This window comes from Equus caballus, chromosome 12, assembly GCF_041296265.1.
Source record: "Equus caballus isolate H_3958 breed thoroughbred chromosome 12, TB-T2T, whole genome shotgun sequence".
Lineage (NCBI taxonomy): Eukaryota > Metazoa > Chordata > Mammalia > Perissodactyla > Equidae > Equus > Equus caballus.
Window position 1 is genome coordinate 29,072,554 of NC_091695.1, and position 21,335 is coordinate 29,093,888.

General features: G+C 56.5%; 2 protein-coding genes across 13 annotated transcripts in view; both read left to right on the plus strand.

The window, feature by feature from the left end:
• The first annotated feature begins 324 nt into the window (after positions 1-324).
• Positions 325-10,789, plus strand: LOC138916651 (src substrate cortactin-like). 3 transcript variants are annotated; one of them, XM_070229695.1, is made up of 6 exons: positions 325-475; positions 2,306-2,416; positions 3,940-4,050; positions 4,584-4,694; positions 7,046-7,101; positions 10,670-10,789. In XM_070229695.1, exons 1-6 carry the CDS (start codon positions 340-342, stop codon positions 10,673-10,675), a joined length of 531 nt encoding a protein of 176 aa, XP_070085796.1. In that variant the 5' UTR covers positions 325-339; the 3' UTR covers positions 10,676-10,789. The 3 variants fall into 3 exon arrangements, with proteins under 3 accessions (XP_070085796.1, XP_070085794.1, XP_070085795.1); XM_070229693.1 differs by lacking the exon at positions 10,670-10,789 and having other exon boundaries at positions 7,046-7,435; XM_070229694.1 differs by lacking the exons at positions 7,046-7,101; positions 10,670-10,789 and adding an exon at positions 5,582-5,900.
• Positions 10,709-21,335, plus strand: part of LOC138916649 (liprin-alpha-1-like) — a 102,166-nt gene continuing 91,539 nt past the window's right edge. For 6 of the 10 annotated variants that reach the window (XR_011423953.1, XR_011423952.1, XM_070229681.1 and 3 more), the window contains exons 1-2: positions 10,709-10,875; positions 11,209-11,278. Coding sequence is in view for 8 of the 10 variants with exons in the window: in XM_070229681.1 (XP_070085782.1) it covers positions 10,709-10,875; positions 11,209-11,278 (237 nt within the window). In the remaining 2 variants the exon portion in view is untranslated. Of the gene's footprint in view, positions 10,876-11,149; positions 11,279-12,796; positions 12,932-12,992; positions 13,385-14,346; positions 14,437-16,575; positions 16,748-21,335 lie in introns of those variants that run through there. The other 4 variants (XM_070229686.1, XM_070229689.1, XM_070229688.1 and 1 more) reach the window with 3 other exon arrangements.

Genomic DNA, 21,335 nt, shown 5'->3' on the forward strand with positions numbered 1-21,335 from the left:
CTTGGCATGCCATGCTGTGGCAAGCATCCCACATATAAAGTAGAGGAAGACGGGCACGGATGTGAGCTCAGGGCCAGTCTTCCTCAGCAAAAAGAGGAGGATTTGTGGCAGATGTTAGCTCAGGGCTAATCTTTCTCAAAAAAGAGAAAAGAAACCTCCTTCTGGAGCCTTCGCTCCGTACATTGACTCTGCGTGTAGGAACAGACTGTTTCCACGCGTGCTTTGCAGGCTCGCACCCCGGCGGAGCTCGGCCCGCGCTGCCCGCGCACGCGCGCGAGGGAGGCGGCCGGGCGAGGGGCGCGACGTGCCGGGGAGGGGCGGGGCCTCGTCGGGACCCGGATGAGGCCCCGCCCCCACCCGAGGAACCGGAAGTGGAGCAGGGCGCCTGGGAGCGGCGGGCGCGGAGCGGCAGGGGCCGGGGCCGGGGCCGGAGCCGGAGTCGGAGTCGAGTGGGTCCGGACGGAGCCAGGCGGCGGTGAGCGAGCGCGGCTTCCGCCGGGCGGGGCGGGCCGGCCCCTCCGCGGCGCTCCTGGGGCGCCCCCGGGCCCCGAAAAGGGAAGGAAGCGGCGGCCGCAGCGGTCTAGCCGCTCTTCCGCTCGCGGTTTCGGGTCGGCCGCGGGGGGAGCGCGGGCGAGGCTTCCCCAGGCGGGGGAGCCGGGGCCGGGGGCCGAGGGGTGGGGGCCGGGGGGCCGCGGGGTGAGGGGCGGGGCGCCGAGCGGTGGGGAGGGCCTGGTGTCGGGGAGGAAGGGGCAGTTCTGAGGTTTAGGGGTCCGAAGGAGAGGGGCCGGGGCTGCAGGGAGGAAGGGGAGGAGAGGGCCAGACGGGGAGGGGGTCTGGGGTCTGAGAGGGTGCCCGGGACCCGGGGGCTAGGAGAAGAGAGAGCGGAGGGGCCGAGGGTCGGAGGGGGGCGAGGTGCGAGAGAGGCCATGCTGGGAGGGGGTGTGATCCGGGGGGAGGGGCTCAGGGCCCGGGGGTTTAGGGGAGGGGCGTGGAGGGCCGAGGGGAAGGGGCTGGGGTCCAAGCGGGGCGAGGTAGGAGAGGGGCCCTGCGGGGAGGGGTCCGGGATCGGGGGCGACGGGATCAGGGCCCTGGGGTTTAGGGGAAGGGGATGGAGGGCCGACGGGGAGGGGTTTGGGTCCATGCGGGGCGAGGTAGGAGTGGGGCCCTGCGGGGAAGGACCGAGAGGGGCCGGGGTCTCCCTGGCGCCCGGGCGGGGCCGTCGCAGCCGCGGCTCCTGCGGCCCGGCCCGCACCTACAGGGAGGTTTAGCAATCAGGTCACTGGAAATGCAGCGACACGCGCAGCTGCAGACGGCCGAGAGGCTCTAAATTTGGAGCCATCCCTCTTCTGGCTGTGTTGGAAATCAGCAGAAAGGTGCTTCTGGGTTTTTGGTTCCGCTGTTGGAATCGCCTGAGTGTGGCACCAGGAACTCGATCTCCGCGGGCGGCCTCCCTGGAGCGGGTGCGGGGCTTCCTCCGCCCGCGGTCTGTGGACGTGTCGGGCCTGGGGGCGGGGGTGGGATGGGGGGGGTTCCGTTTCCCTCTGATCGCAGCGCTGGCGGCATCCCCACTGAGTGCGCCCTCCCCGGGCGCTCCGCTTGGCGCGGGGCTGCCTGGGCCCCGCGGCGCTCTGCCTGGCTAATCCCCCAGGCCCTGACCGCGGGATTCAGCCGGGCGCCGGCTGGCGGCTGGCGAGGGCTGAGATCCCAGGGCTGTGGGTCGGTGGGCCCCCCTGCCCGTGGCTGAGCGCGGCTGAGCCCCTGGCGCAGTCCTGACTCTCCTCTGGTTGGAAAAGTGCTCCCAGATGCTCAGGGAGCCGGGCAGAGTCCTAGAGGCAACTTTCAGACCCGCTGGAAGAAGGAGCCAAAGGGATGCAGAGTTGGTTTTGATCCTCTGCCCCCCAGGAACTGGAAGTTACCCCCACCCCGTTCCCGCCCCACAGCTGACTTGTAGTGGAAGCATCTTGTTAGACTTATTCTTGAAACACTTTTGAGTGTATGTAAGTGGTGATTCAGACCTTTGCTCGCTGCCGTGCAGTCGGTGCTCAGAAAGTGTCTGAACGGTGAACTTCCGAGGTGGGAACGCAGTTCACGTCTGCCATCAGGAACGAAGTGCCCCTAACAGGTGAAAGGGACGCTGTAGACTGAGTCGAGCGTCACGCGTGGGTGATAGTGGGTGGCTCGTGTGTTTTAGAATGTGTGCTTGATCTCTTGCTGAGTCACACCGCGAGTCGTTTCTGTTCTGGTTCAACCAAGCGCCGGGTTAGCTCCTATCTGCTCCCATGCCGACTGCTGCGTGTCTCCACAGACTACTCCAGCGGCTTCGGCGGCAAGTATGGCGTGCAGGCCGACCGGGTGGACAAGAGCGCCGTGGGCTTCGACTACCAGGGCAAGACGGAGAAGCACGAGTCGCAGAAAGGTCCGCCCGGGCGGCGCCCCGCAGCCGGTCCACCGCGTGGCCTGCCCCCTCGCCGCTGCTTCCCACACGCTTACAGACATGCGCACTGGGGCGTTTCCCCTGTGTACGGCGGGTCACGTTATAGTTACACGGTTTTTTAACTCAAACGTTTGGCCGTTGTTGTTCCGTTCAGGTCAGCGTAGGGGTCTGTCGCGTTTTTGGTGACTGCTCAGTCCTTGTGGTGGGAAGATCCCATAGTCTACGTAACCATTCCTCTGTGGAATGTACAAGTTAGGTTGTTTTCAATTTTCGATGTTAAAAGTCGACTGCATGAGTATTCTTCTCCCTGTGTCTTATGTACGTAAGTGGTTATTCAAGAGTAAATTCCTAGAAATATAATTGGGTCAGAGAACACTGAATTAAAATTTCGATAGATTGCCAGATTGTCCTCAGAAGCCGTGCTGGCTTCCTTTGCTGTGGCGGCCTCGCGGGTCACTTACTGCCGTCACCCAGCGAGGGCTGTAGGTGGAGGGCGTTAGATTCAGTCCCTCCTGCAGAGGCCACAAACGGTTGGTTCTCCTCATTGTTTTGTTTGGCCTGTACATTTAGATTTTTTAAAATGATTGCCAACATATAAAAACTGAGAGCTCACATATTTAAAAAAAATCCCAGGATTCTTTAAAGAACAAAACCAAAACCCAGCACTGGAAACCCCACTGGCTTGGCGTTTCTGCGAGGAGCTGGCCGTGGGCCAGCCCAGTGTCCCTTTGCCGCAGGCGTCACTTCCGTTACAGCAGGTGGCCTGCGGCACGGGGTCGCTGTCACTGCCTTCTCTCCCTCCCTCCTTGGAGCAGACCTGTGCTCCTCTGCCCCACGCGCACCCAGTACCTCAGGACCTGCTGCTGGATGCCTTGCAGTCTGCACTGACTTTCTCCCCAAGAGGCCTCTGGGGCAGAGGAAATGCCACTCTGGGAGGTCGGGGGCACAGCCCCAAGTGCCTGGGCAGGCAGGCTCCTCGGCAGCCCCAGGCCTTTGCGGAAGGGGTTTGCTCCGCGCGCTCGTGCGTTGACGTGCCCACGATGGACTCCTCCTTTAGTGCAGAGGGAACCATTCCACTGGCGTTTCTGGAGGGCGTGTGTTTCTGGAGGGCGTTCCAGGTTTATCCTGTCTTTGCAGGCACCCCTGCATGCCTCTCCTTGTGCTGGTCCATGAAGCAGAGGGACCCATTAAAAGCCGGCTGCTCGGCTCGTGCTGATCCAGAAGCTTTGTAATAAACTGTTACTCCATGCTGTCTTTTGGAATGAAGGAAAGATGCTGCAGTTATAAATCTGCTGTCTTTATAGGACTCTTCCTAGTCCTGTTATTACATATGAGCAAGACTTTTAGATATTTTCTGTATCAGTGATCTTATAGTGAGCCTAAAAGATTTTTGGTTTATATTTTTTTTAATTGAGTGTTAAAAGTACTTTCTTGAAGCCTGCTGGAATCCACAGCTTGCTCGCTGGTTGTGTTGCTGGCCTGTAAACTGCTTTCCTTGTTTTTAGATTACTCCGAAGGCTTCGGTGGCAAGTACGGTATCGACAAGGACAAGGTGGATAAAAGTGCCGTCGGCTTTGAGTATCAAGGCAAAACGGAGAAGCACGAGTCCCAGACAGGTGCCTGCATCTTACCAGCTCTCCAGCCGGTGACCGTTAACGGGATGGGTGGTAACCAGAGCAGCAGGCAGAGACGGAGCGTAACCAGCAGCCCTTAATACGGACATCTCTCAGTTAAGCAGCCAGCTTTAAAACAGCAAAGCAGAAACACAGCTGTTACATGAGAGATCGACTCTTGCCAGTTGTTTTGGCTCTGACACCCCAGCAGTGCCGCTTGTGCTAATAGTGTCGCGTGTGTAAGTGGTGGGACTGTGGGGCTCCGGTTGCTGCTTAAGCTGCATCGCTTGGCGCTGCTTCTGTGGGGTCCCGTCTGCGTTTATTCGGAACGCTGGGATTACAGATGGGGTCAGTTTCCAGACGCTGTATGAGGAGGGCCTCTTGATGAGTGTTACCTAAAGTTTTACCGAAGATCTGAGAGAGAAGGGATGAATTGAGCGAATTGTGTGTATTGACGTGCGTTGAAAAACATGTTTTCTCTCTGTTGCCCGGGCTATCCGTTAATACCAGTTTGTGTCCTTTTTCTAATCCATTAGACTACGTGAAAGGGTTTGGAGGAAAATTTGGTGTGCAGACAGACAGACAAGACAAATGTGCTCTTGGCCGGGATCACCAGGAGAAATTGCAGCTGCACGAATCCCAAAAAGGTACCTTCATTTTGAATCTCCTACTTGGGATCGTTTCCCGAGTTTATTTCCCTTCCCAGGTCCGTCACTGTGCCGTGTTTTTGCCGTGTCTCTGTAGCAGTGGTGTTGTGTCTTCAGTGTGGGAGGTAGTCGTAGCCCTCCCGTGATTTGAGACAGCCCTTCAGCTAGAGGAGTGAGGAACCCCCGTCCCCTCCCACGGGAGGGCTCCCGCGAGAAGGCCCCATGTCACTGGGCTTCTGGAGCGCCGGTCACTGCCTGCAGCAGCTCTGGGAATGCTGTTTTCTGCCCTCAGCGGGCGGCCAGAGGGCCGACAGCGATCCAGTCCATGAATTGGTGCTGATAAAGCGTGCTGTAGGCTGTGGAAGGGGATGCCTCCTCTCTGCCCGGGAGTGTGTGCTTTCCACGACAGAACCATGTCCCTGGGAAAGTAGCACGTGGGGACGGGAGACCTCTGAGTGAGCCCCAGACTCACCCCGTCCTTTCAGCCAGCACAGATGGAGGTGGGGCTGGTACGCGTTGCCGTGCAGTAACCTCGTGTATAACGTGTCTCTTTCTTCACATGCGCAGAGATGCGTTCTCTTGTCTGCAGCGTGGGTAGGACCTAGAAAGAAACCTCAAAGCATGGAGTGGCTTTCCCGAATTACTTGAAATACAGTTCCTAACCCGGTCTCTGATCTTGGCTGGAGTGTTAAGAGTTTGAGTTTGCCCTCTAACCTTTGAGCCCAGTTTTGACTGTTGCTGAGCCTGCGAGCTGGCTCTGCAGCCCCTGAGCCTGGCAGAGCTTTTCCTTTCTCTAAACGATGTACTTGATTCTTGCCCATGCTCCCACGATTCTAACCGAACTGTGTTTCCTCTCTCGGTTTTCTTCACTGTTGTGGGATTTCCAGGTTATAAGACTGGTTTCGGAGGCAGATTTGGTGTTCAGCCCGAGAGGCAGGACTCCTGTGCTGTGGGGTTTGATTACAAGGAGAGGCTGGCCAAGCACGAGTCCCAGCAAGGCACCGTTGCTCACCACCCCCCGCCCCCGCCTCCCCTCCAGTGCGGCCACTTCTAGCACAGACTTCCAGCCTCAGCCTTGCCAGCACCCTCTGTGCCCTCAAGGGGCACTCGGGCGTTGAAACCCAGGTGTATGCTGGAGCCATGGTCGCCTGCACTCCTCCCACCCCCATTCACTTGTTCCCTGGCACCATGGGGTTTGTGCTTGGCAAGACATGGCCGTAGTTTGCAGGGTGTGTTGCCCTAAACCCATAACGTGGCTCCATCCTGGAGCGGGGTGTCCCTGGTCTCCCAGCAGCCTTCTGCTGGAGCTCTTGCTGTTGACCGTGACTTACCTACTGAGTAAGCCACCTGACTGCCTCTGAGACGGGGAGAACCATGTTTAGTTCAGCCAGAGGCGTGGGTCACCGGGGGGCAGGGGCAGGGGCAGCCGTGTTCTGTGTGGTCTCTGTTTCATCGTGGTGGTGTTTTTTTGACCAGGAGTGGGAGGTGTTTTTCGTTTGTTTTGGTTTTTTTGACGACACCACCTACGTATAACTTCCCCACACAGAGCTAAACGGTATGTACAGGAAGCTAAGAAGACACAGGAAATTTCTAGGTGTATCTGTTGGGAGTCCACACGGTGAACACATTTCTCCTTAGAGCAGTTATTTAATTGCTGTCCAAATTCGGACTTAGCCGTTAGAACCTGGACACACGAGCGGAAGACAAGGACGGTCCTCCTTGCCAGGGCAGAGCGTAGGCTCCGTCCCCTGGTTGGGAACACACGGCCGTGTTCAGGCGAGGGACGGCGGACGCAGCTGATCCGGTGCTGATCCGGCAGCCTGCGCGGAGATGGCCTTGGCTCTGCGTGGCCTTAAGGCCGTGTGACGGTGTGACTGTCACGGAGATCTGTGTTGCTACGTCCTAAGAGTTGGCTGGTAGAATTTCCCCATGGAATTTTTTTTTTTCTTTTAAAAAGCAAGAAAACAGCTGCCTCGAGCCTCTGCCTAGTCCTAGTAGGGAGGGAGCGGTGCCAGGTGGAGGACTGTGCTGTTGGAGTGGCACGCTGCCCCGCGCCTGTGCTGGGCCCTCGGCTCACTGCCTGCCAGCCCACACGGCACCCTCTGTCCCTCAGGAGAGCGCGGGGCGCATGCGCACACCCCTTTTCTGCTTCTCCCCCGCCTGTGTGCTGAACACCACGGGTAGAAACCAACTCAGCTTGCAAGTGAGGACCGCGTGGGGTGCGGTTCTGGTCTCTTTCTGCTCGGGGTGCGTCTTCTTGGGCTGTTTCTGGATCTGTTTGCATGCCTCTGCCCCGGGCACCTCGCTGGTCCTCAGCCTAAGTGTAAGTGTTGTGTTGTGCCACTTTGCAGACTATTCCAAAGGATTCGGCGGAAAGTACGGGGTCCAGAAGGACCGGATGGACAAGGTAAGGATTCCAGATCCAGGCCTGAGTGTCTTCTGCTGCCGTGTTCGGGAATTTAGGAGGTCCGGGAATTCGTGGAGCTCTTGGTGTGTCAGCGCACGGCTCCGTGGATGGTCTGGGGTGGGGTGTGGCTCAGGTTTTCAGAAGCACGAACGTTTAAGTCGGGCACGTGTCATCACTGATGGTGCCGATTGCTGACCTGTATGCCAGGCCTCGTCTACCGGTCACGGACATCCTCTCCGGTACCCCACATGGTCGTGCTGTGGGGGAGAGACTGTCCCTGTCCCCTTTTGCATTTGGGGGTCCCTGGCCAGGCAGGCTCAGTGCTTGGCCACAGCATAGCAGCAAGTGGCGGGGCCACCTTTGGAAGCCAGGCATTAGGCTCTGGGGCCAACACGAGACCCTTGAGGACGTGTGGCTGTTTGAATCCAAAGTAGTTAGCGGTAAACCGGCTGGAAATTGAGCTCCTTGGTCACACTGTCCATGTCAGGAGCTCAGTAGGCACGCGTGGCGGCGGCGGCTCTGGGAGCGCGTGGGTCTAGAACATCTGTATCATGGTTCATGGTGGAAGGTCCACGGGACAGGGACCGTCTAGAGGCAGGTCCTGCCCACAGCACCGCCTCCCACGGGTGTCCCGGGGAACACGCTTGTTTCTCACTGGGGACTTTGTCACACGGTGTCGGATCTCTGAGAGTCAGTCTTAAGTGTATCAGACGGCAGTTTTTCTAGCGTACGGTCCAGCCATAGCAGAGTCTACACTTAGAGCAGGTGTGGAGTTGTCCACACGAGGACACGTGTGGCTTGTATCTCCTGAGCAAAGACGGAGGCCGTCCTGCCTGGTCCTGTGCCCGGCCTGTGGTCAAGGAGAGCAGGGCCAGTCCTCACGGAGTTCTGCTGCTGTCAGGCTCACAGCTGACCACACAGAGGCCGTCACCCAGGGGCTCCACCACGTGACCACGCATGGGCCCTGGGAGCATGTGGCAGGCCCAGGGCTCAGGCTGAGGGGCCAGAAGGGTCCTGGGGAAGTGAGAGGCTGGGCTCAGCTTTGACGGGTGGAGCATGCCGGGAAGATGGGCCAGGAGCCTGGAGAGCAGGGGCATAGCGTGTGTGCGGGGGTGGGGGTGACGCCGCAAAGACTGTTAGGGTCTCACTGCAGAGGAGGGCCGAGGGGTGAGGAGCTGGGAGGGACCATCTCGGGGAGCCCTGCAGACTACGTACTTCAGGTTTCGTTCTTCATCAGATGAGTCCTGAGTGGCCCTCGAAGGGTTTGGCAGGCAAGTGACACAAACGGGATCTGTGTTGAGAAGACCCTGGTCACAGTGTGGAAGTGGATTGCGGAGAAGCAGCGAGGCTGTGGCCCTAGTTAGGAGGTGGCTTCAGCGGTGTGAGCAGGGTGCGGTGCTGGCTCGGGCAGGGGCTCGTGGCAGAGGGAGAGCGGCACTGACCTCAGCGAGGCGGGAGGTAAAGCCCCCGGCTTTAAGGGCTGGCAGGGGCAGGCAGGACTGCCCCAGGTGGGCGGTGGGCCTCTGCTGAGCTGGGGCGCCTGGGAGGAGCAGGGGTGGGTAGCTGAGTCGGCTGTGGGTGTGTCCGGGGTGGGCTACCCAGCAGGGCAGGTGGACGAGAGTGCGGCTGGACCAGAGGCAGACGGCCACTGCACAGATGTGGACGGAGCCGGGGTCAAGTCGGAGGCGAGGAGAGCCTGCAGAGTGGTGAGCGGGCCCAGGGACACACCTGGGGATGGCAGCAGTCAGGCTGGTAGAGGAGACTGGGAAGTGCACCCAGCAAGGTGGGGGGAGCCCACAGGGTCTGGTGGTGCTGGTCTGAGGGTAAACAGCTTTGGGGCAGGGGGGTCACCTGTGCCCAGCAGTGCTGCTGGTGGGGGCGACGTCTGGGCGAGCAACGTGGTAGCCCCGGGAGTCCTGGTGAGGGCATTGTTGTGGGTGTTGGGGGGCAGGTTGGGGGAAGCTGGCCTGCAGGGACCCGCACCGTGTGGGGAGGGTCAGTCGTAGAGTCGGCAAGCTTGGGCCCGCTCCGCCCACTGTGGTCCTGTGAGCTGGGCAGCGGTCAGCCGAGGGGATGGTTCTGTTTAAGATGGAAGAGACCAGAACGTGTAGGGGAGCCCAGGCCGTAGACAGGCATGTGGAGGGAGACCGTGAGGTGGTGCTGGTGGAGAATGTGGGGTCACTGAGACGCAGCCGTGGACGGTAGAGGCTGACTAGGGGGCCTGCGACCGAGGCAGCATGGTGGCTTGGCGCAGAGGTTGGGTGAGCCTGTGTCTGACGGTGACTGTGGTTCCTGTTGGTGGTGTGACGGCGTCCGTGTTGTGCGGTTGGCGGCCTGAGGCTTAGGAAGGTGAGGGAGCTGCGCGGGGTCCCAGTGAGCTGCGTGTGGAGGGATTCGGGTGTGAAGTCCCTATAGGGGATGGAAACGGGTTGAGGGGTGTCCAGCAGGTGGGACCTGGGAGAGGTCGTGACCTTGAGTTGCCAGGCTGGACCGAGGGGAGGGAGGAGCAGGCGCCGCGTAGAGGAGGGCGGTGAGAGGGAGAAGCTTCTAGTCGGCAAGCGGGTCTTGGTGATGGGGGCGTGCTGTGGAGGAGGTCGGGCGCGGTGTGGTGGGGACGCTGCAAGTGAGAATGAGAGGTTGGGGGCCGTGTTTGCTGGAAGCCCCCAGGTGACGGCAGAGAACTGGCTCTGGGCAGCGTGCTGGAGAACTGGCTGGGCTGGGCAGATGGGGGCGACAGGAGGGGCCCATGGGGAGGGTGCTGACGCCCCTACCCCTGAAGCCACAGGGCAGGCAGGAGCCTGATGGGACATCCGGAGGTGGGGGGCAGGGCAGGGAGTGAGTGTGAGAAGAGATTGTTCTGGAGAGAGGTGGCAGAGGCCCGGTCTGGTGGGCGGGTGGTCTGGGAAGGGAGAGCGCTTGGTCAGGGCAGCTGAGCGGTCGCACTCGGAGAGTGGGGCAGGGGGGCCAGGGTGGCCCGGGCGCCGGGCTCTCAGGCTGGCTGTGGCTGGGCATGGCAGACGGGTGGGCGGACAGCTGTGCTCTGGCCGAGCGGGGTGGCTGTGGAGGGAGAACGGGGCTCTGGGGGAGGGTGGGGGCCTGGCCCGTGAGTGCGGCTCCGCGCAGGGCTCAGCCTGTGCCTGGACGGGAGGGAGCTGCCACTCACAGTCACCCTCAGACAGTGCCCGCTAACTTCAGGTCCACGTCCTCGGGGCCCTGCTCCCTTGATTTGTGTCAGGAAGGCAGTGACTGTCCCACGCCCCAGGTGTGTCACTGGGAAGTGGTTGCTCACGAAGAAACTGAGGATGGCCCGTGGTTCCCAGAGCCTGTCTGCATCAGTGTCTGCGTCAGCATCAGCCTTGAAGGAGCAGCTGTCGCTCAAAGTGTCGTCTGACAGAATTGGGCCCCCGTACTCACGCTTGTGGGGGATGTGGACGGTCAGGCCAGGCGAGGCTTGCGGCACTGTGTCCTCTCCCGGGGCGAGGGCTAGTGCAGAACCCGCACCTGGTTTCTGATTGCGCAGGTGTAGATATGCTTTTGGGTTTTTTCCTGCTCTTTTTTTTTGGAGCAGTTTTAGCAAATTTGAGAGGATGGTACAGAGATTTCCCATATGCCCCCCGCCCCCACCACGCACAACCTCCGCCACCATCAGCATCCTCCGCCAGCTGGGACGTTGGGTACAGTCCGCGAGCCTGCGCTGACAGGTCGTCGTCACCAGAGTCCACGGTTGACTTTAGCGTCCACTCTTGGTGCTGGACGTTCTGTGGCTTTGCACACGTGCGTAAGGACATGTGTCCCCCTTGCACTGCCCTACAGAGTATTTTCACTACCCTAGAAATCCTCTGTGCTCCGCCTGTCCATCCCTCCTCACGCGTGTACTTTTTCTTCTCACGCTGACCCATGTCGTCACCAGCAAGTGTGTGTCGTAACCCTTTTCATGCCTCAGTTAACTTGCAGAACAGAGAAGGAGATACGAAAGCTTTGGGCTCCCCGGTGGGCTCTTTGGGAAGGTCGAGGGCAGGCTTTGCCGTCTGGGTGAGGTGGCAGCCGTCACGGGGTGTGAGGAGCAGAGAACAGTGCCTTCCTGATGTTCCTTTCCTGTCTCGGTAGAATGCTTCAACCTTTGAGGATGTCGCCAAGGTGGCCTCCACGTATCAGAAGACTGTCCCTGTCGAAGCAGGTGAGTCCTGGCGGACCCCCTACCGGCACTGTGGTTTTTCCAGGAGGAAATTCCACGCTCTTTGGTTGTCCCAGGAAAATGCTCAGGGCAAAGGGTAGTTGGGGGGCTGGCCCAGTAGCACAGCAGTTGAGTTCGCACGTTCTGCTTCGGCAGCCCGGGGTTTGCTGGTTCAGATCCCGGGTGCAGACATGGCACCACTTGGCAAGCCATGCTGTGGCAGGCGTCCCACATATAAAGTGGAGGAAGATGGGCACGGATGTGCGCTCAGGGCCAGTCTTCCTCAGCAAAACGAGGAGGATTGGTGGCCGATGTTAGCTCAGGGCTAATCTTCCTCAAAAAAAAGGGTAGTTGGCAGAATGTGCACCAGGAGCAGATGGAGCATGAGTGGAGAGATGGAGCTGAATGGGGAGCAGAGTCGTTCCTGTGTATTTTCAGGAAAGAAATTGACTTGCCTTTTGAGGGAAGATCCTCTTTATTCCTGCAGAGGGTCAGAGGCAGCTTTCCCACACTGCGTGTTGTGCTCTCCGGCCGTGGGGATCTGCTTTGGTGGGTGCCTCCCAAAGTAGAGCTGGGTTAACTGCACGTGTGCGAGGGCCCTTCTCGCTGCTGGAACCGCGTTCTGGGAGGGTCCTGTGGCACCTGCTGCTCAGACACGCTCGCTGGTGCCCCTGGACGCGGTCGGCCCTGGCTGTGACCCGAGGGATGTGTTGTAGCGCCTGTGCGTGAGCTGGAGTAGGCACTCTCTCCTTCGCTCCTTCTCCTCCTTGGGCCTGGTCCAGGCTGCCGCAGTCTGTCCTTTCAGGTGATTGCTCGTGTGAGGGCCTCTTCTAGTCCAGGGGTCTGCAGCCTGGGTCTGCTGCCTTTTCCTGTGAGTGTTTGTAGTGTTTCCCACCAGAGAAGGTAGGAGCGGGAGCCTGGGAGGTGAGCCGGAGGGGTGGGCTCCTCCTCCCTCAACCTGTCCTAGGGGGGCTGGTGTCTGAAGGCTCAGGTCCTTACGTTCTCGCCTACCAACTGGGCGACCCGTGACAGATGAGCTCGCTGTTCTGTGCCTCATGTTCTGGTCCATGAAATGGGGGTGGAGACACTCATCATGACTCTTTTTGGGGTAGTGACGAGGTAGAGTCTGAAGTCATGCATGCAACATTGATAAACCGTAAAGGTGTGTTTAACTCTGTGGACGTTCTGCCCGAAATCATGGGGGGGAATGTTGAGAACGTGGATAGTCGAGGAAATTAACATGCAATAGACAGAAAATGCCGACGCGGAGGACGTGAGTTAAATAAGCCCTGCTGTCTTACCACGTGCGGCGAAGTCGGAATAAGAGCAAGTTTTACGGTTACCATTTACTATTCCTTAATTGCTGGAAAACTTTTAGACATGTCTCCTTCAAGTTTTTAGTAAGCTGCTTGTAAGTTAGCTTTCTTTCATTGCAGAACACACGCTCACAGACTACAAGGCATTTTTTCCTGCTATCTTGGTCTTCTTTTCAAATAGTGCCCTCCTCATTTTTTGCCTTAGAAGTTTGACCCCTGCCATCTAAGTCGCCTCAGCATCCACAAGATGCAGACGGGATGGGCTGCTTGAGAAGAAGAAAACTTTTGATCATCGTCACCTAACCTCTCTCCTTTTGAGGTTCTCCTGCTGTCCCTTCGGGTGTGTTGTCCTTCTCTGTCCCCAGCCCCTGCCACCCGTCTGCTCTCTTCCTCCTCCCCAGTGAGAGCGAGTCTCCGTCGGCACAGTACTGCTCCCAGCAGAACCCCCTGGGCTGTGGAAGGGCGCTGGAGCACTCGGCTCCCCGACAGCACATGTCTTCTGAGTGCTCCCTCCTGGCAGGCGAGGAGAGTTTGACTTGGGTCCCGTACGCCTGACTCTCAGATCCTGGAAGCCCGCCTCTGGGAAGGAGTCTGCCTATACCCTGCCACCTTTGAGAGGGGCTGTCCTAGAGCCCGTGGCCTGGAGACATGTTTCTAGAAGTGATTCATAGACGAATCCGTGGCCCTGTGCCTCTGCAGTTCCCGGTCTCTCTGCAAGCCCACCTTCAGCCCGGCCGCCCAGCCCAGGCACAGCCCCTTCGAGGAGGTGCTCTGCTGCCTCAAGTACTTGTGGGTGCGTCCAAGTGACTTGTGGTGCTGGGACTCTCCTGGGGGGTGGGGAGGAGAGGGCTCAGATTCCGCTTCTGCCCCTCGCCGGCATGCGTCCCTGGGTGTGTGACTTACCCTCTCCGGGAGCTCAGTCTCCTCGTCTGAAACCTGGAGAAAAATCCAGCCTTCCAGCTGGCAGAACTCGTTCCTGTAGCTGCTGGATCAAATGACCACAAGTTTAGTGGCTTAAAACAACACTCATTTCCTGTCTATAGTGCTGGAGGGCAGAAGTCCTAACAGGTCAGCAGGGCTGCGTCCGTTCTGGAGGCTGGAGAGGACGACGTTCCCTGGCCTTCTCCAGTTTCTGGGGCCGTCCGCGTTGCACCCTCTGCTTTGCTCTCTCTCTCTCACATGGCTGTCCCCCTCTTGTAAGACCCCGTGATGACATGGGCCAACCCAGATAATCCCGGATTGTCTCCCATCTCAGATGCCTAACTTCGTCGCATCTGCGGTCCCTTCTGCCCTGTGAGGTCACGTGTTCACAGCATCTGGGGCCTGGGATGTCAGCTTGTTTAGGGGCCGTATTCTGTCCATGACAGTCCTCGCTCTGAGCCCCAAAGATTCATGTCCGTACTACGTGCAGAATACATTCTGTCCGTTTTAAAAGTCTGAGTTGGGTTTGGGTGGGCCGGGGGTTGTAGCTCGGTAGTGGTACTGTTGCCTTGCCGACTGCACAGTGAGTAAATCCTGTGGCTTATTTGGTGGCAGCAGGAGTATTACGGGCCACCGAGGTCCTAGTTCTTGAGAATACTTGACTGACTGCGTGACCTTCACTTCAGAGCAAACTTCCCTTAAGACCTGCTGGTGTTCGGTCTCCGTGCTTGGTCCTCTCTGCTCTTTCTGCCGGAGCCGTGTTGCCGCGGAGGCGGCCTGGTGACCCAGAGTGTCCTAGGCGTGTTCTGAGTGCTGCGTGTCTGTCGATCACAGGAGCAGGCCAGAGCCGGGAAGCAGACCCCGCCCGCGTCCCCTGCTCCTCAGCCGGCACAGGAGAGGCCGCCTTCGAGCCCCGTCTATGAGGTGGGTCTTCCGTTGTTTGTGAGTGAGTCTCTGGCTTCTTGAAGCCATCCCTCCTGGGGCAGTGCCGCCACCGCGGACGGCGTGGGCTCCCTCCTCAGCTCTGCTAGGTGCCCATCCACAGAGGGCGGCTTGGCGAGCAGCCTCCTGGTGCTGGGGGACGCTCCCGGGCACACGGCCTGCTTCTCACCGAGAATGGCCGTCCTCACTGGGCTCCTGGACGAGGCCCCCTTGCTCAGCCAGCCCGCAGCCCCCCAGTGGGGTCTCCGAACACCGAGTGGATGGCTTCTGGTCCGGAGCTCACGTGGTCATGCTGCATTTGCGCTGACCCCGCTCTTCTAGAATCCGCATCCTGCGGCACCCAGCTGCCTCTCCCGCGTGGCCTCGCTTCACTGGAGCCCTCTCCAGCTCTCCCCTCCCTCAGCCCCTCTTGAACGTGTCCGCTCCAGAGCCTCTGTCCTTGGCCCTTTCTCCTCAGTTGTGTCGTCAGTGCCTAGTGCCTGCCTGTGTCCCCAGGGCCTGCTAACACGGATCCCCATGCTCTCTCCTGATCTGAGTTACTGAGCTGCCTGCCTCAGCTCTCCTTCGCTCCGTCACGGGGTCTCCGCATCTCCCTCTCTCGGGAGCACCCCTGCCACCACCGTCCATGGCCATACCCGGCTGAGCCCCGAATTCCATCCCTTCTCTGGCCCTGCGGCCACTGTCCTGGTTCCCACACCCGTCTTCTCTCCCTGGACATTAGCCCTCAAAGATCATTGAGTCGCAGGGGATGAGAACTAACTCATATCAGCTGAGGCATAAAGGGACGAGGATGCGGGGAGAGCTGTGGGCCGGGGCAGCAGGCCTGGCCTCAGGTCCACAGTCTCATCACCACCAGGGTCATCTCCTTGTGTTGCTGTTCCCTCTGTGTGGCGGCCGTGTCCTTCTGGACTTCTGGGCGGGTGTGTTGGATGTGGCCTTATAATTCGTAATCCAATGGAAAACGGGGACCTTGAGCCACCCCCCCATCATGTTCCACTACTGGCCCGTCACTGAGCAGTTGGTTCTTGAGAAGGCCAAGATGGCATGCTGTCCCTGGCAGGGATGGGAGGTGGGTCCTAGATCAGCAGCCCTGCTGGAACCCTGTGCTGGGTGGGGCAGAGGTGGCGTTGCTGGAAGATAGGAGAATAGGGTGCTGCCAGTGTGGGATGCCCGCCGTAGCGCCCACCTGCTCACGGTGCCCCCACATGACTAAGCTGAGGGTGCGGGCAGCCAGCTCGTGCCCCCACACCATGGCCTGGCCTTTAATCCTCCAGTCCGTTCCCTTTGAATCCAGGGGGACCTTGCCAAAAGGAGCCTCTGGCTCTGTCCCTCCCTCTTTAACCCTCGAGTGACTCCTGGTACCTGGCCTGGAGGTGGAGTGCCCTCTCTGTGGCCTTCATAGTACCTCTCCCAGGCAGCATGCACTGTGCTGCTCACCCTCCATCGAGAGCTGGTGCCTGAGCGCCGGCCCTTCCTGGAGCTTCTCCCCATGCCCCGCCGCCTCTGGCTCCCGAGGGCGCCTTCAGGAGGACCCTCGTTGGAAACACTGGTGAAAGCCACCGTTGATGATCAGGAGTTCAGGACTTGGGTTCGAGCTTGGAAGTCCCGGTGCTTGTGACCAGGGAGTTGGTGATTTCCTCCTGCACGTGACCTGGTGCTCCCTCCCTCCCGCCCCTCCGCCAGAGGACTTGGTTAGAACAGAACCCGGCCGTCCGCGGCCTTGCCAGCTCTGGCCGTGTGATGGGGTGACATTGTGAAGCTGCTGGGTGGCCGTCGGAGGGCTGGGACCTGAAAAAGAAACAGGCCAGACCTGCCCCAGGCGACAGCCTGAGAAGCGCTCAGCTCGTGACAGCCGTGCGGGTTCCAGTTCCTGCAGGATTTGCGGGCGCTGGGGGGCGGTGAGGATGGGGGTTATTCAGGAAGAAGTGCCACGTGGTCCCTCTGAACACACTTAGCACGGTTAGAATCGAAGCCGTCTGCACACGTCGGCAGGTGTTGCCTCCTCTTCTCCCTGTCCATTTGCTCGGTCTCAGCTGGACCGAGAAGTGGTCCGTGTGTTTCCCTTGGCCGTGGCAGCGACCCACCTGGCCCATGTGAACTGTCTCCCTGGCTCTTCCCCAGGATGCGGCTTCGTTCAAGGCCGAGCCAAGTTACAGAGGCCCCGTGAGCGAGCCGGGACCCGTGTACAGCACCGAGGCCGCCGACTACCAGGACGCCGATAGCCAGCAGGGTCTGGCCTACGCCCCAGAGGCCGTCTATGAAAGCACGGAGGCCCAGGGCCACTATCCTGCAGGTACGGGGGGGGCCCCTGTTAAGTTGCCCTGTGAAAGTTGCCTTCTCCGATGACTGATCTGCCCCCCGCTGTGTGGTGCCTTCTGACCTGTCGTCTTAAGCCATTTCTCGCTAAATGTGTATTTCCCATGGGTTTCATCATATATTTCCAATATCCTAATGAAATTTAGTGGACAAATAGGATGGATTTCACAGAGAAAATATTTTTACACACCACCTTTATTAGAACACCTGTGTTTTGTAAATCCAATCTGTTTTAGGGGGTGGAAGACTGGAGGTTGACCCCTTTGGAACTTTGTCCTTGGCGGATGAGAGTTACAAAGCTTAGAGTCACACTGAACTTGTTAGTCCCGGTGTGTTGGCGTTGGGACCAGGGTGTCAGAGCCTTTCCTTCGGGAGCTGAGTGAGGTGTCATGGCAGGTGAAGGAGGAAAGCGGCACCTAGGAAAGTGGAGGGTACGTGGGTTCCGGGGGCCTCTGTGCTGTCTTGGTGCCATTTTACTTGCTCATAACAGGTGCCTCTGTGGTGCTTTCAGGTGGACCGAGTGGGTGCACACTTACACTCTCGTGATGGGTCTGCAGCACTGACTTAGGAGATGAGTAATGACAAGCTTAATGCGCTTCTTGGCTTAGTCAGTCCTTCTGAAAGATTGATTAGCCAAACATTTGGGTTTCCTTTTTTTTTTTTTTTTTTAAATATTTTATTTTTTTCTTTTTCTCCCCAAAGCTCCCCGGTACATAGTTGTGTATTCTTTGTTGTGGGTTCTTCTAGTTGTGGCATGTGGGACGCTGCCTCAGCGTGGTCTGATGAGCAGTGCCATGTCCCCGCCCAGGATTCGAACTAACGAAACACTGGGCCGCCTGCAGTGGAGCGTGCGAACTTAACCACTCGGCCACGGGGCCAGGCCCTGGGTTTCCTTTTTAACATCTAATTCACGCTATGCAGGGCTATAATGCTCCTTCTCTGTTGGGTTAGAGAATCATTAAGTTTTTTGTCCTCTGAATCTTATAAATTACGAAGTTCGTTTAGGTCAAATTTTATTACCACAGCTTAGAAGGATTGGTCAAATTATGTTTTACTGGGATTTTCATGTATTTATCTTTTCAGTAGTTTTGTTTGTTTGGTTTTGTAGCTGTGTTTGTTTTCATGTAATTTGGGGCACTTACACTGAAGTGTGTGTCAGATACCGCGTATTTGATAAGGTGGTTTTTGAGAGAATGGTCTCAGGGGCCCTCGCAGGGAAGGGACAGGAGTGTGTGCAGTCCAGTGTGGAGCGGCGGAGGCCATCGGAGCGGCGGAGGCCATCGCACCGGCGGAGGAGCCGGTCGCTCAGTGGTTTGTTTCCAGCCACTGCTCAGTGTTGTAGCCTGGAAATGCCTCGCCGGGTGGAGAAGGCGGTGACGTCAGCGGTCCCTGAGCCCAGCGTTTCAGAAACGCAGTAACCACTGAGTGAACACTTTCAGGACCCTTCCGATTCCTGGCGTTTGTCTCATGTTTCGTGGCTAATAGTGTGACCAGAGAGGCATGTGCTTAACTAAATGCATTTGTCTTCCTGGCACTTTATGTTGGCACGAAATGCTGTACTTATAAAAGATTTAGCTGTAGCATACATCAGAGAATTTCCCCAAGCGTAAGTGTGCACCTCAGTGACTTTTTCACTAAGTGAACACACTCTCGTAATATACCGCCTACATTAAGGAGAGAAACATGGCCAAGCTTCCCAGAAGCCCCCTCGTCCCCACTCCCAGGAACTGTCCCCCAAAGCCGGCAGTGGTCTTGGCTTTCCACCATTGATGACTTTCCCGTGTGCTTGACTGTCTAAGTGAAATAAAGTTATACGTACATTTGGTTTCTTGGTTCTTTCATTCAGTAGTACCTTTGTGGGATCCACTCGCGTTGTCTCTTAGCTTTGTTCTTTCTTGTCTGCTGCCCAGGAACCCAGTCTCTGAATTTACCATCATTTATTCTTTCTGCCATTCTTGGGTATTCTGGATGTTCCTAGTTCAGACGAACGCCGCCCTGCATATTCGTGCTTGTTTCTTTGGTGCAGGTATGTATGCGTTTCTGTTGGTGTTCACAGGAGTGGCACTGCAGAGGGCCAGGGTCTGCGTCTGTCCAACCTGAGTAGACACTGCCCAAAGTGGCGGTGCTGCCGCCAGCCGTGTGTGAGCCGTCCGCCGTTCCCCAGCGCTTGGTGTCGTCAGCTCGTTCGTTGCGGCTGTCCGGTGGGCACCGAGTGGAGGAGGCTCAGTGTGCTGTGGGCTGGCCGCTGCCCGGTGGCCGGGGACGCGCAGAAGCAGACTCTTTGTGTGTGTCTGTTGGCGGTTTCGAGATCCTCTCTTGTGAGTGCTTGTCCTTTGCCCGTTTTTCGATTGGGTTTTCTGTGTTGTTTCTTACTGAGTTGAAGGAGTTCTTTTCATATGTTCTGAGTACAAGTTATATATTCTGAGTACATGTGTGTGTGGCAGGTTATTTTACATTCTTGTGTATGTTTGCCCTTTGGCTCTCAGTGGTGTGTTGATAAGCAGAAGTTTTAATTGTAATCTAGCCCGATGGATCAGTCTTTTCAGTAATATTGAATGCTCTTTGTGTTCATTGGAAGATAGTATCACAAAGATCATGAAGATATTATCCTGTAAAAGCTTTATGATTTTATCTTTCACATTTAGACCTGTAATCCATCTGAAAGTGATTTTTGTTTGTGGTGTGAGATAACGGCCAAGGTTCCTTTTTTTTCCTTAAGTGTATGCTATACAGTTGACCGAGAATAATTTATTAAACAGACCCTCCTCTCCCCAGTGCACGACAGTGTCGTCTGTGTCATCAGGCAAGTGACCGTAAATATACGGGCCTGGATCTAGACTCCGCTCTGCCCCGTTGGTCTTTCTGTCGTCTTTGCACAAGCAGCACGCTGTGTAAATTGCTGTAGATTTAGCCTGTCCTGGCATCTGGTAATTTGAGTCCCCCAGCCTCGTTCTTGTGCAAGGCTAGCTGGGCTAATCTTCACCCTTTACATCCTCGGTTAAAATGTAGAGTCTGCGTGGCCGCCTCTCCCCGGAAAACGTGCTCTGATTTTCACTGAGATTGCGTTTCATCTGTAGACTAGCGTGGGGAGAAATGACAGCTTCTTAATATTGGTCTTACAGGGGCCCACGCGGTGTGCGGCGGTTAAGTTTGCGCTCTGCTTTGGCGGCCCAGGGTTTGCAGGTTTGGATCCCGGCTGTGGACCTGCGCACCACTTATCAAGCCGTGCTGTGGCAGGCGTCCCACGTATAAAGTGGAGGAAGATGGGCATGGACATTAGCTCAGGGCCAGTCTTCCTCAGCCAAAAGAGGAGGATTGGCAGCAGATGTTAGCTCAGGGCTAGTCTTCCTCGGAGGGAAAAAACATGGGTTTTAAAATCCATGAACACAATATAGCCTTCTATTTATTTAGCTCTTCTTTAATTTGTCTTAATACTATACAGTTTTCTGTATATATATCGTCTACATGTTTAATTACATTTATTCATAGATATTTCACATTTCTTATTTTATTATAAATATATTATGTAATTGTTTATTACTGTTATATAGTGATAGAATTGATTTCTGCGTATTCACTTGCTAAATCCATTTATTTCTAATAGTAATTCTTCTTGTATTTTGTAGGTGTTCACAAGTATGTCTGCAAGAGACAGTTTCTTTTCTTTTTTGTTTCCAAGTGCTGTACTCGTTTTTCTTTTTCTTGCCTCGCTGGCCTGGCTGGGACCTCCAGCACAGTGCTGAGTAGAAGTGGTGAGGGTAGGGATCCTCGTCTCCCTCCCAGTGTCAGAGGGAAGGCTTTCGGTATCTCACTGTTATATCTGATGTTGGCTGTAGCTTTTCCATAAATATTTTTATCGAAATATCCAAATTCTCCTCTATTAGTTTGCTAAGTGTTTTTTTAAATCATGAATTAAATTATTAAATTTTCTTAAGTGCATTTTCTGCATCTTTTGAGACAGTCCAGTTTTTTCCCTTTTATGTGGTGATTTACCTTTTAGTTTGCAATTCTAGAAGAATCCCAACCTGACCTTGATGTATTCTGCTTTCCCCGGATTTTGTTTGTTAATATTTTAAGATTGTTGCGTCTGTGTTTGTGAGAGCTTGGTCTGTAACTTTGCTGTCTTGTGTTGTCCTTGTTAGGTTTGGCTCATGCTCGTCTCCTAACACACAAGGTGGAAAGCGTTCCTTGTTGATTCCCAGAAGAGCCCCTGTGAGACTGGTGTTTTCTTCCTTGCAGTTTTGGAAGAATTGACCAGCAAAACCAGCTGGTGTAAGGTTTTCTTTGTGAGAAGGCTTTTAGTTTCAGATTCAGTTATTCACGTGGAAATAGGATTTTTCTGATTTTATATTTCTTCTTGTGTCTGTTTGGGTAAGATGCTCTTTTTTCCTAGGAATTTGTTCAGGCCACCCAAACTTTCCGATTATTAAGTGTAATATGGTTCATAATATCCTTATTTTGTGCAAGATCTCTTGTAATATCCCCTTTTAAAAATTTTTGATATTGGTAATTTGTCCTTTTCTCTTTTTCTTCATCGGTCTTGCTAGTCTTATGAATTGTAGTAG

Coding starts and splice junctions, on each gene's coding strand:
- LOC138916651 (XM_070229693.1), top strand. CDS start 340: ATGAGGCCCCGCCCCCACCCGAGGAACCGGAAGTGGAGCAGGGCGCCT. Junction 476..2,305: donor CCGGACGGAGCCAGGCGGCG/GTGAGCGAGCGC, acceptor GTGTCTCCACAG/ACTACTCCAGCGGCTTCGGC. Junction 4,051..4,583: donor GAAGCACGAGTCCCAGACAG/GTGCCTGCATCT, acceptor CTAATCCATTAG/ACTACGTGAAAGGGTTTGGA.